General features: G+C 39.4%; 1 protein-coding gene across 3 annotated transcripts in view; it reads left to right on the top strand.

The window, feature by feature from the left end:
- GRHL1 (grainyhead like transcription factor 1) overlaps nucleotides 1-14,320 on the top strand; it is a 51,519-nt gene that overhangs the window by 20,445 nt on the left and 16,754 nt on the right. For all 3 annotated transcript variants that reach the window (XR_005987690.1, XM_041754186.1, XM_041754185.1), the window contains exon 9: nucleotides 12,332-12,490. Coding sequence is in view for 2 of the 3 variants with exons in the window: in XM_041754186.1 (XP_041610120.1) it covers nucleotides 12,332-12,490 (159 nt within the window). In the remaining variant the exon portion in view is untranslated. The remainder of the gene's footprint in view (nucleotides 1-12,331; nucleotides 12,491-14,320) is intronic.

The raw sequence follows: 14,320 nt of genomic DNA, 5'->3' as shown, positions 1-14,320 counted from the left end.
CCACTGTCAAGAAACACTGAGCTCCTCTACAGAACTTTGTCCTTTGACAACTTGTCACCTTAACCCTCCTTTCCAGATCTTTCCTAGAAATTCCATCTAAAGTGGTTTTATAAATCTGTCATTTCAACCAATTTTGCTCCTTGTAAGATAATTGGAGAGCTCTGACTCTGGCCTGACATTATTAGTAGTGACTGCATTTATCTGAGCAGTAGGGGGCCTTGGATTCATGTTTCTTTCAGATGGTTGATGATCTTCATGCAAGACTCCAAATCCTTTAATAAATATAAGTGAACTCCCTAATTACTCATCTCAGGACTTTTTTCTTTAGTTTTTTTAAGATGGAAAATATCTTATAATTAGGAATTTTGATTGGAAGTTAGCTTGCCTGCTGCCAAAGTCAGCCCTTATGACCCATATGCTTACCTGTCAGTTCTGAACCTAGAGATGCTGGAATGTGATCTGTGTTTGTCTTGTGTCACACCTGCATCCAGTTCTGCATATTTCACAACAAACATCCTACTTATTTGGGACAACAGGTGCCAAATCACTGTATCTGCCAAATATCCTTAAGTTCATCAGGTCCTGCTTCAAGGATATAACATAGGGAAGTTAGTATGCGGGAACCTCTGGAATGTCTCTGCGTGTGTCTCTTCCCATCATCTTTTCTGTTTCTCTCTCTCCCCCTTTTCTCTTTGTCTTTGTGATTTTTTTTTTCCCCTGGCTCTCTGCAGTCTGTGTAGAAACTGGAGCTGCCATGTGGGCGGCGTGGGAAGGCAGAACTGAGGCCACAGGAAGGGTGAGGACTACTAGAGCCTGTGTTTTCTTCAGGGAAACATCCCACGTAGAGGTGAGAAGAGTTTAGGTTAGTGCCTTGCTCTTCCTAGATCCTTCTCCTCCTTACCCTCAGTCCTTCAACTCTTTTTCTTACCTCTAGATGGTCATTTGATAGTCTGAGAAACAACGCAAATCCTGGTGTCACATTTGGAAGCTTCTAGTTCAGGCTGTGATCATTCTGTAAGAAGGTTTTTTTTTTTTTTTTAATCACCTCACATCATCAGAGTAGTGGGGAAGTATGACTTTTCTAGGACTATCCAATGTATCAGTAGCCGAACTGGATTCTACTTCTGAGTTTATGACTCAGTCTTTGATACCTTCTTGGGCTTGCTTAATTAGGCCTGCACATACAGAATAGGTAGAGGAGCTATAGGGATCTTACAGAACTACAATAAACAGAGTTTGTTTAGTTTAGTTGTGTGGTTTTGGTTGGATAGGAGGAATGTTGTTTAGGATTAAGCATCTGCTATATAATGCTCAATAAATGTTCCTGTCGACTTAGACTTTAGCCAAGAATTGGATCTTTATTCTTTGGCTTACACTGGTTCCCGCTATCACTGGCTTCAGTCGACATTTATAACTTCATATCAACATAGTAGAAAAATAGTGATTTATTCTCATTAATTAGTGCTATTGGATTTTTTTTTTTAGAGCTATTGGATTTTAAGGTGTGAATAAACTTTGTTTTTGACCTCACATTGTAATTTCAAATGTTAGGAGTTTTCTAACTAAGAAGAGCTCTTTTAGATATGTTTTGGAGTGATCTTCTGACTGATCTGGGAAGCAGTTAAAATCTGTTCCAGGGTGTCTACGTACAATTTAGTAGATCAGTTACATCCTAGGAATAGAATTATAAACTTTATATCTGTATTTGACTAAGCTGAATTTTAATACCAGATTGGATTAAAATAATAAAGATTCCCAGAGGCAACTGGGACTATATCCAGGGTGGCTGCAGCTTTCTCTGAGGACCCACGTCATCAGCTAAACCTTCTGACTTATATGAAGCCAAATCGGAATTGGGCATAGATTGCGCTTTGATTTGAAGGAAAGGGACCTTTAATTTCATACCTTATGATCAAAAAACAACCTCTGCTCACAGCCATTTGGGGGTCATTTTTTCCCTACTTTTCTGCTTCCCTGCATAATTTTTCCATGAGGTGCTTCTTCAGCTCTCTGTGCTTTATGGTGGCAGTGTGGTTTCAAGAGCCCTGAGTTTGGAGTAGGAGACATGGGTCCTGGCTTTGTCTTTGCCTTTTTTTTTTTTTTTTTTTTGTCTTTGCCTTCTATTTCCCGTATATCTTTCACTGTATCTTCAGAGCGCTACAACTGAACATTATCTCTGTTGAGTTAGAAGGTGTGGAGTAGCCAGAGTCTGAACCATATGGTGCTCATGCTAAAGGTAAATGTTTTTAGGGTATACAACAAATAAAGAAGTACATTTTTGGAATATAAAATATTTTTCAGTTATCAGTTTTTTGAAGCATCTTCCATAGATAAATGAACCTACTTTTTTTGTTTCTTTTCTTCCTTCTAACAGATCTTTTCTTGCTTATGTTTACCAGACAGTTGAAACTCACTTGAACTATCTGTGCGTGGTAATACACAAATGGCAGTATATAACATTGACGTAGGTAATTAGGCATGCTCTCAGCTCCATATGCTTATGCTTTTCCAAAAGTCTACTGAGTATAATCTGGTTGGCAGGAGCAAAACACCATTCTTTCTTGAAGGATTGTTTTATTTCAGTCATTATTGACCAATTTAATTTATTTCTAAATTAATATCCTTCCAGGAAATTCTAACAAAGTAATTAATCTGTTGCTACTATGTAGAAGAACTAGCTTAAGAAGTCAAGTAAAGGGTTGTACTTTATTAACTATACATTCATTCATTCTTTCATTCAGCATTTATTGTACTTCTCTGTGCAAGAACTGTGAGGGCATAAATAAATGATTCAAGCATAAAGCCTGTCCTCAGAAGAGATCATACTCTCTCTGTAATGATACAGGTCATAAGTGAGGTTAAAAAAAAAATGTTGACGATGTCTAAGGAAAAAAAGTACTTTCAACTGAAGGAATCAGAGAAGGCTTATGGCAGAGAATGCTCTTGATGTGATTTTTTAAAAGATTGGACCTGAATATTTTTGCAAAGTCCATTTGATTGGATCTTTTTTTCCTTTTTTCCTTATTTCCCCCTCCTCACAGATTACCTGTTATGAATTTAAGTGGAAAAGAGGCAACTGGAATAGCTTAGTCTACAGAGGTGCTTTGACATATAGAGGCCTAGATATTGTGTCGAGTAAAAACAAGAGCTGGGACTGGTCTTCTACAGCACTCGAATCTAAGAAAGTTGTAGAAAGTACCACGCCCATTAGTATGGCATGAAGCTGCAAGTGAGGGATAACATATTTATTTATCAAATGCAAAATTGTCAGCTACCTGCAATTTCCGTAATATATGGTCACTGTAGATAACATTTTCAAGTGTAAAAGTGGATAAATGTAATGGGAAATCACCTCATAGCTTATGATGTGGCTTTATCTTTTACCTTCTCTCTTTCTCTATTTATCTATAGATATGTATATGGTCAGTGAGCCTTGAAATGTTTATTTAATTGTCCATTCAACAGATAATTTATTTTATGTCTAGTATGTATAAAAAGTTGCTTGACATTCTGCTCTCTACCAAGATGATGTAGGTGTTGAGGTCCACTTGGAGGAAAGTTGTGAACATAAAAAAATCTGTGAACTTGGGCAATAAGTTATGTAAGCGCTATGCCTCAGTTTCCTCATCTGTGAAATGAGGTCACAATAGTACTGATTTCATAGGTTGTTTTGAGGGTGAGAGTCAGGTGCACTGTAAGAATGCAGTAAATATAGCTCAAATATCATGGCATGGCAGCATATTGTTTTATTTGCTGCAGTTTAGGAATTTGGGGTCATTCATTTAGTGAACACGTGGTTCATATTGACCAGGCACTGCCAGGGTGCTTTGGGAATGTAAAGATAAGACATGGCCCAGGTCTCAGAAAACTCAGAATTTAGTGGAAGAGATTGCCACCATAGTAAGTATATTGATAGAAGGAAACATATAGGAATAGAGCTTCAGTAGGGTGTCTGCTTCTCTCTCTGTCCCTCCCCTGTGCTTGTGCTCTGTCTCAATAGAGAGAAAGTAAAACATTTTTTTAAAAAAAAAGGATCAGAGAAGTGAGATGACACTGTTTATAAAAAGATAGCCAAGCGTTCATAGCCCAGAATGGGCCAGTAGTCTTGCCAGGTAGGTGTGCAGAACTGAGACTGCTGGACCTTGACTGAGGTCAGAGGTGAGCAGTGGTGAGGGGATGGCCGGGTGTTATCTCTTTCTTTCTTTAGAGTATGGATGAGGGGCAGGGGGAGAGGGAGAGTCTCAAGCAGATTCAATGCTGAGTACAGAGGCAGAAATCAAGAGTTGGATGTTAACTGACTGAGCCACCCAGGCGCCCCCGTTTTTTCTCTTTTAAAAAGGATACATAGGGGCACCTGGGTAGCTCAGTCTGTTAAGCATCTGCCTTTGGCTCAGGTCAGAATCCTGTTGTCAAAAAAAAAAAAAAGAATCCCGTTGTCCTGGGATTAAGCCCAGGTGTCTGGCTCCCTGCTCAGTAGGACCCTGCTTCTCCCTCTCCCTCTACTCCTCCCCCTTCTCGTGTAATCTCTTGAACACACACACACACACACACTCTCTCTCTCTCAAATAAATAAAATCTTTAAATAAATAATATATATGTTCACACTTGAGAAGTAGTATAGTAGGGTAGTAGGAAACATGGCTAGAAAGGTAGATTGGTGTCACATATATGGCATCTTGAATGCTGAGGAATTTAGTCCCTGTTATGTAGACAGTGGTGAGCTATAGGAAGTGTTTTAGTATGAATAAAAGATTCACAGTGATACTATAGTTGACAATTGCCTAATGTCGAAGCAGTCTCTTTTCATTTCATTATCTGATTTGTAGCCATTTTATTGTTCAGAGGGCTCTTTACTAGAGGTTGGGACAAAGAAGGGTTAATTTGTGCAAATTGATATTAGCTCTTTTTTTGTCAAGTGTTTTTGTTTTGTAGGGGGCACTGTTGTGTATATTTAAAATTTTGTGAGGATTTGAAGGTTAAGATTTGGAGGTAATATGTGACTTTTTGCATTTCCATGATTTTTCTCTCATTATTGACATTTAATTCAGGACCATTTTGTAATAGACATTGGGAGAAATACAAAAAAAAATGTACTTACTAAACACTGGAAAGCACTTTAAAAATGGGTAACAGTCTCTGCCATGGAAGGACTTAGAGCACTTAGAGTGTGCAGAGTGACAGAAGAGTAGAAGTGGCATGTTCAGGGCACTTGTTGATTCCTTTTCCTGACCTAGGTGATTGATGGGGGTATAGAGAGATGGGCTCTTTACTCTAATTGAAATGCAGAGTCTTGGGTGCAGGGGAGGAGTGGGGGCTACTTACTACTTGCTAAGTAGTAGTAAAATGAGGCTATAACTCTATTTGGGTCATTAGGGGATGCTTCTCACAGCAGTTCTATCAACTGATGCTGGGTCTTTTTCAATGAGCCACATCAGTAGAGAATGGAATAAAAGTTATTTTAAAGTTGAGGGATAGAGAAAATCCAGATCTCCAAAGTGTAGAAATTCCTGTCAAGGATGGGTGAAACTGGAATGGGAGTTTGGAGCTAGATTCTGGATAATTTGAATTCCTTCAGAGGGAGGAGGACCACCAAAAGTGTTCATGATTTTTCTGGGCTCTTTCATTTTCCCGGCTGTCAGGGTGATGTTACGCAGATGAGTTCCTGTGACCTCTCACATACTCTGATGGGCCTCACATTTTGTTACTGTTTTAGTTTAAAAATCAGATCTCTTAAGAAGAAAACTTTGTCCAAGCTGTTATGAGGGTGGCTCATATTCTTAGCAAATCTGAAGGTTCACATTTTGAAATTTTTTATTCTACTCACTGAATAAACCAAATTATGAAAGTAAAAGAAAATTATCTTCATCATTATAGCAGCAGTGTTATAAAAACATGCAAAATTCTACTCAAATCTCTCAGTGGGGAAAAAAAATTAAGACTATATTATTTGGATGTCAGATTCTTATATGTAAATAATAATATAGAACGAGTATTATGGTTATAGTAGATTTTTTTTAAAGGAACAGCCTTTTTGTTGATGAAAAATATCCTAATTAGCGTACTTAAGTCAGCCAATTTCACTCTTTAGCTTCTGACTCAACTACTTAAAATTTTTGTAACTTTTGACTGATAAATTTTAAATGCTTTGTTAACACCTGTGAATTAGGTGGGTGAAAAATATTTCTATAATTTCTCCCCACAAATGAAATTCACCTGTTAAAGCTCATATATCTGACTACTCTTTTTCATATTTTAGCATATCTTACCATATTTTACCAGAATTGTGCCTTGGTTTGCCCAAAAAGAGTGAGTTGGGTCTGTAAAATGTGTCCTCAGTTGCATTCCCTTCACTGGCTGGGAAAATGAACTTCTGGTGGCAGCCTGTGTTTTGAGTTTACTGTTTCCTGGTGTCTTTCGCCCACTCCCTTTTTCCCCTTTGAGGAGTAGCAGTAGAGAGACCAGCCAGCTGTGTGAACAATAGTGCACGGCTGCCGTATGCTTCCTGGAAGAATCATCATAAATTAGTTCAAGATCCAATTTCTTGTTGGTTCTGTGCTTGTAAGCATTTGGAATAAAAAAAAAATCTATACAAGTTAATCCTTTGATAATATAAATCTTTATTTTTGTTGTTTTCCTCACTTTTTAAACTGAGGTTTGAAAACAAAATTAAATCTTTTGAAAAGTTTTAAGTGTGTGAATTCTCAGCCAAGAATGAGGAACTACGTTAGAAAACTGGGCTGGACATTTGAAAAGGAATCTTGCAGAGCATCTTTGACCTGTTGAGCAGTTTTGTGTTTTTTTTTTTTTTTTTTTTTGTGGTTAGTTTTTTTTTCTTCTAATAATTTTGGTTGGAACATTAGATGCTCATCTTGTAAGATTTATGTTTCGTTTGTTTGAATAAAAGCAAATGTTTCCTCAAAATCAGTGGCAAGGAAGCATGAAAGCAGAGAAAAGGTCATCACTGCATGTGTTTTTATAGAGGAGTTGAAGGTCTGTAATAATTATCTTAGTTTTTACCTCTTTCCTACCCTCAGAGGAGAGATGCAGTTTTTCTGTAACTGTGTCACAGAAAGTATTTTTCTCTGCAGAGTGACTGTGACCTGAACTTTTGTGTTATCCAGATTTGGGTGACTCAGCCTGTTCTGCTTTTTTGGGGGGTTGCCCATTGGGTAGAACCGACCCCAAGTATTCACACTGTGAGGAACAGACCTTGCCTGTCTTGTGGCTGCGCCAGGACCTAGAGGGGAGCTCTGCCTCATGTTTCTACACTTGTCCTCTCACGTATTTGGGTGCTACAGATGAAAGATCTGTCACCTTCCTCAATAAGATTCCCGGAAACAGCTTCTCCCTTAAAACTACGCCGGTCCCCTCTGTGAGTGTGGGTATGAATAAAGAATACGGCTCCATGTGTGAGTGACAGCGAGAGGTCCTTCTTAGGAAGTCACTTGTGTGCTAAGTGGAAATATTGAATGACAGAAAGGGAAATGATACTTCGTTGCTGTTAACTTACAGTGCGATGATGTAAGGGTAAATTATTGTTTGAGCACCTTAGGGAAGGGTTTGTTTAGATCAGGGCTCAGCAAACTGCACTCTGCAAACTCTTGGCCAGCCAGCTGCTGTTTATGTAAGTCAGGTTTTATTGAAATACCACCGCATCACTTGTCTGCTTATTGTCTGTGGCTACTTTTGCACTGTTACCGTGGGGTTTATTGTGTTGCACATCATCATCCATGAAGGCTGAAACGCCATTGGGTCCTTTTATAGAAAAAGTCAGCCGTCTCCTGGTTTAGGTAAATAAATGACAGCTGCATCGTATATATGTTTGCATTATACTTCCTCTCAGCCATATTTATTCACTACTCCCTCTGCATTTTCCATCTTTGGTCAAAAACATACATGTTAAGCATGTGCTGTGCGCCAGGCACCAGAACAAACAGGATTGAAGGAGCATTCTGTCTCCAGGGGTTTGCAGCTTGGTGGGATGACACCGTAGGTCACCCAAACACACGGTTCACCCCCTGAGAAAATTAAATGTCCTGTGAGGAATAAACAGAAGCATAGATTGGTAGATTTTTATTAGGTGGTTTTTAAATTTTCTGGTCACTATCTTATGAAGTATGAATTCTTGGGGAAAATTTGCATCGTGTTACTGAATAGTAAGGTTGAACAGACCCTTCAATCTTTATCTTTCCTTTGGTTAAATGAATATTCTTATTTGATAGGGCTGTACCTCTTAACATTCTTTAAATGAAAAAACTTGATAGGATACCTATAAATACATGTAAGAATATCTGAATTCTTTAAAGAAAGGAAACTGTGAGAGCTCATTTTAATCACTTCAAAGTTTGGGAGCTAAAGGAGATGTTTGGTGGATCAAAGTACAAGTATATAGAAGATTAATAAGATTAATCACCTGACAGCAGTGGCTTTTATTCCTGACTGGTCATTGGAATTGCCTAGGGAGCACCCAAGAAGGCCTTGTGTCTGGAACCCACCCAGGCCAATGAGAGCAGAACCTCTAGATGTGGCTTTACTGTCTCTAGTAAGGGCTGATGTTCTTTGGGTAATTCTCATTGAGTCAGGGGTATGAAGCAACCAGGTTCCCAGGCAGTGCTGATGCTCCTGGCGCCATGCTTTATGAATCTCTGCTTTATAAGATTCTTAATTCTATATGAGTAGTTCGTGTTGTTACTGGAAATGGAAACTTTACATGGTTCTTTTAAAATAATATGATTTGTAAAAAAAATTGATAAATGTATTATACAAAATTATTGTCACTAATAAATACAGAGTTAGGGATAAAGGATTCATAATCTTTTAATATAAATGTAATAATAGGACTCAAGAGTTAGAAGTGATCTAGACCCCATCTAATTCAACCTGCATTTAACAGGTAAGGACCTTTTCCATGGTCAGAGCTCATTAGTGATGGAGCTAAAACTCTGATGCTTCCGTTTTCAGACCAAAGCCTTTCCTGTTGACCACTGATGCATGATACATAAGCCATCTTGGACCCTTGCTAGTTTTTGGTTGAAGCTTAAGCTAGCAGATATGTCCCCTTCACTGGTAGCAGCACATACCCATGACTGTCCTGTTTGTTCTTGCTGTGGAGCCTGCTACAAGAGGCTTCATGAGCACTGCCTTCATTTCTCTCCTGCAGGTCTTCGGCCACTGTCCTCTGTGTACTTCATGTCCCTGGGCTGGCATGTTTATATCGCACATCTTGTTCACTTTATTGGTGTGTTTATGTATTTATCTAGACAAGGTGGTGTTTTTTAATGTTGAGTTAGAAATGCTGTAAACTTTCTTTGTTGCATTTAGAAACAGTGCCAAGATTGGAAAGAATTGATTTTAAAAATAGGAGAAGAACATGTTTAAGAAACCGATTGTAAATAATCCTGGGTAATAGGGTAACATCTCTCCGAAGACTCCATGTTTATACTGATCCTAGGATTTGGTTCCTGCTTATTTTTGCTTTGAATAGAAACTCGACACTGGGAAGCAAGGGGAGGTTAGGTTTTAGGTTGGATTACCATGAAATCCTCTTGTAAATGGAATATCACTTTGGGTCAGAGACTTCCTGGAATTGTTGAGGGTTAAGTGTAACTTTCCCAGGCTGCTGTTTTTGAGTCATAAATTGAGCCATGTGACCTTGAATGATAGAGAAAAATTTAGCTTTCTCATGTGGTTGTAAAATGAAAAATATGATGATTTGGTTACTTGATATGCTTAGTTTGCATGGACTACTGTGTGTCGGCCTTTCTTTTTGTCTTGTGCCTGTTTATCTTTTGTCTGTTTCATAACCTACCTCCTTAACCCAGATTTGTAAGTTGTATATGAAGTGTTTCTTAACAGCATACTGTTCACCATTGAACAGTACTGCAGAGGCCCACTTATATGTTGGTCTTTTCCAATAAATGGAAAATTTTTTTGAGATTTGTAACACTTTGAAAAAAGTTGTAGATGAAGTGCGTAGCCTAGAGATAACTGAGAAAGTTAAGAAAAAGGTATTGTAAAAATAGAGTTTAGAATATGTATAACTTACAGAACATGTGTTAATCGGCAATGTTATTGGGAAGGCTTCTGGTCAACAGTAGGCCACTAGTTAAGTTTCAGAGGAGTCAAAAGTTATATGTGGATTTTTGGCTCTTGGTGGGGGGCAAGCAGTTGGTACTCCTAACCCTTGCATTGTTCTAGGGTCAACAGTATAGGAAAAGATTTAAAGTCAAAGCACAAAGTTTCTGTAATGGATTTGAAATGTATACATGCCACTTTTTGCCTGTATATTAGGTTTAGATATTTTTAAAAATGAAAGCATTTTGTTTATTTCCTGAAAATGGGTTAACTGGAAAGAAAAATCATAGTGGGCTAGTAGAAAAGGTAGCCCTAGACCCAGCACTGTGCTAAAAGTGTTGAGAAAGCTGCCACATGAAGAATATGGACCTAGCCTTACAATATTTGCAGTCTAGTCAGGTAAATAAAACATAAAACATGTAAAAATGGCAAACCATTCCCGTAGTGAAAAAAAGTGATTAGGGTAAAAAATTGATTTGGGAAAGACAGATTGCAGGGCATAAAGGGGGGGAAGTTGTGGATATGAATTCCAGCCCTTTGCCTTCTACCTTGGCAACAGTTTTTTTTTTTTAAATCTTTTTTTATGGGCTTCACCCATAAAAGGATTAACACTGTCTCTCAAGGTTGTGAAATGAGATCATGTGTATAAAGCAGGTGCCCAGTGCCGGTATGGAACCCTAAGTATGCACTGCTGTGGCCTCTACAACACAGGTTGGGGTGAATGGAAACTCTCTGTGGAGATGGCTCCAGAGCTGGACCTCTGCAGATGTGGGGACGCAGAGAGGACATGCGGGGTGACTTGGACTGGGACAGGAGGGACACAGGAGGAGGGAGAAGGACAAGGATAAAGACAAGAGGCAGGAGTGAGCAGTAAAATGTGTTCTTAGGGGCCATGATTAGACTGGCCTGAGTGGAGAGCTAATGCAGGGACAGGGTAAGGGATGACTTTTCAGTCTGTTCATGTGGACGAGTTCTCAGTCATTGTAGGGTGTTTGGGTCTTTTCCTTCTTGGAAATAGCATATAGACTAGAGCAAGAATAAAACCCCTGTTTCAGCATTTGCAAACCTTCTAGAGAGCGTTTTTTGTCGTTATGGTTACAGTTTTCTTACCTGTCCACCCCCTTCTCTTTACCTACATTCTTAGAAGCTCCCCTACCCCAGCTTTTCTGGCTTAAACTTCTCCCTGTGTCTGGGTCTTGGTTCAGCCAGTGGCACCCCACACTGCTTGTGGTAGATCTGTTCTCGGTTGTTGGGGCTTAGGGGTTGTTGGCCATTGGACCGGAAGGAATCCAGCGGGAGGGTCTTGACTGGTCTATGGAAGGCACTGATTTTTACAACTGTAATTCCAATAGTCCCCACTGTGTGGTGCTCACGCATCAGAAATAAATTACAAAGCTCAATGGTTGAAAGGGAGCTCTTGTACATTGATTGTGACCTTGTGTGGCGAGGTTAAAATCCATAATCACAAAAAAAGAGGGAAATGGGGTGACAAAACATGAGAGACTCCTAACTCTGGGAAACTAACAAAGGGTTGTGGACGGGGAGGCTGGCGGGGGAATGGGGTAACTGGGTGACAGGCACTGAGGGGAGCACTTGATGGGATGAGCACTGGGTGTTACATGTTGGCAAATCGAAATTCAATTAAAAAGAAAGAGGGAAATGGAGCATGTTTTTTTTTTTTTTTTTGCTGTACAAAGATTCACTTGGGTTTCTCCTAACCACTTACTTTAATAATGTAAGTAATGCCTCTTTAATAACATGCCACTTTTAATAATGTGACTCACTGAGTTCATAAATTCCAGAATACTGGGGCATGCTTCGGTTGCTACAGTTATCCTTAGAGGTAGTGTAGACATAAATGGAGGCAGGTTCCCAAAGTTTGTACTAAGCTATAAAACATCTCTGTATCTCTGTGCTATTGGTAACATTGGTAAAAATGACATCAAGAAAGACAACTGGGCTCTTCCATAGTCTGATGCTAAATAAATATTCCAGAAGGGAAAATCAACGGGTTCAAAGCTGCTATTTTTTTACTTTTAAATAAAGTCTGCCATTCCTATGACCAGAAGTAGTTTTAAAATAAGCCCTTCATTTAAAAAAAAAAAAGTTGTTGTTGTTGTTGTTGTTTTTGAGTGAGCAGCTGAGCTCTTATTTAGAACATATTTGAGTAATTTTGGGGATGTTGGTATTTTTACAAGCTGTGCTAAGGTTGACTGTTGCTGCCTATTGTTTATAATACCTTTTTTTTCCTTTTCAGGTTTTCATCTCTGTGAACTGCTTAAGCACAGATTTCTCTTCTCAGAAAGGCGTGAAGGGGTTGCCTCTTAATATTCAAATTGATACCTATAGTTATAACAACCGTAGCAATAAGCCTGTGCATCGGGCATACTGCCAGATAAAAGTCTTCTGTGATAAGGTAAGCTTGTCAGATTGGGTAGGGACAGTAAGAATAAAGCATGTGAGATATACTCTTCCTCATGGAGAATGACCAAGAGTCTTTTTCATATTTAAGTTTGATATAAATGTATTGCTGATAAAATATGAAATAGCTTATTTAAAGTTAGAAATTATTGTTTTAGCCATGCATAGACACGTTATACAGGGGAGGAAAAAAAAATCTTGTTTTAACTGAAAAATTTGAAGGGCCAATGAATCCATTCTGTTGGGCATGTCTGATAGAATCCGGGTGGCGCACATGGAATACGTGTGGGGCTATGCTCAGTCCTGGGTGGCCCCTCTGCTTACTGAGACTTGTAGGCAGGGGTTGCAGTAGCTCTGGAGCTTTGTGTCTGAGGGCTCCATGTGAATGATGACTGTAAAGGGCTGTCCTTTAACTAGCTTACCTCCCTCTGGGCTTTTGGTAAATTGTCAGCCAGCTCACTGAATCAGATGAGATTCAGATTCGTCTCTAGAGTAGCAGGTAGGCAAGAAGAGAAAGTATAAGCCTAAACGAATTCAATGTCATCTCTTTTATCTGGAGAAGAATTGGTTACTTTGCCAGGTGCAGAGCCAGGGGCCCAGCTGGAATGAACTGCAGACAGCAGCTAGTAGGCCCTCTGTGTCTCGAAGATTGGAGACTGTATTCTTCCCAAGAACTCAGTAGCAGCCTCAGAGAAACAAGTGCTCCAATGAAATAAGACTGAGGCGACTTTAACTTTTCCTACTTAGGAAATATTGGACCATATTTTTGGCCAGTCCCCTCTTTTTATCCTGTTTAAAAAACAGCCCTCTCTGTTGTTAAGATTTCTAGAAGGTACTAGAAAACTGGAAGTGTACGTGCTATCAGAGGTCTGCTGTCCTGATTTTCACACTGGGGACCAGAACATAGTATGTGGCCTCAGTGGAGCAGCCTGAGACCTTCTGAGTTCAGAAAGCCTTCTGATACACCCAGATTCAGTAACATTTATTGAGTACCGTGTGCCTGGTAATGTGCTAGGCTGTATTCGTTTTCTGTTGTTGCAGTTTCCAGATTACCACAAACTTAGTGGCTCAAACAACACACTTTTATTATTGAATGGTTCTAGAGGTCAGAAGTCTGAGATCTTGCTGGACTAAAATCCAGCTTTTAGAGGCCACATCTCTTTTTGGAGTCTCTGGAGGAGAATCAGTTTCTCTGCTTTTGTACTTTCTAGAGGCACTCACATTCCTTGGCTTGTGGCCCCTTCCACCTTCAGAGCCAGGAGCCTTACATTACATCCCTCTGGCACTGCTCCCATTGCCACATCTCCTCATCTGGCTCTTTTCCTTTTAAGGACCCCTGCCATTATCCTTGGCTGACACAGATGATCTTGGACACTTGCCCTCTTGGAATGCCAGCTGATTAGCCCCCTTATGTCTCCTTTGCTGTGTGAGCTCACATATTCACAGGTTTTGAGGATTTGGGTGTGGATAGCTTCAGGGGCTGTTCGTCTACCCAGCACAGCACTCTCCATATACACTGCATTTGACAAGTGACGAGTCACATCAAATGGGGAGCAGGGATTCCTCACTATCAGATTTCTTTCCTTCACACCACATTCCTTTTTCGAGCCAGAAGAAGAGATACAAACTATAAGCCCCAATTTTTAATTTTTTGATTCAACAGACATAGTTATTCTCTTTATTTCCCAAGTGCCTACTCTCTTTCTAATATGTCTTTCTGGACTGTAACAGTTTGTGGACTGATTCCAGTCCATGGATCAAACACTTAGAATATTGGCTGTATTAAATGATGTCAGCATGAATCAGCACGAACTGGAGTTTTCTA

Source organism: Vulpes lagopus, chromosome 5, assembly GCF_018345385.1.
Source record: "Vulpes lagopus strain Blue_001 chromosome 5, ASM1834538v1, whole genome shotgun sequence".
Classification (NCBI taxonomy): domain Eukaryota; kingdom Metazoa; phylum Chordata; class Mammalia; order Carnivora; family Canidae; genus Vulpes; species Vulpes lagopus.
Note: the sequence above shows the minus strand (reverse complement) of the source record. Positions and strands in the feature narration are given on the sequence as shown.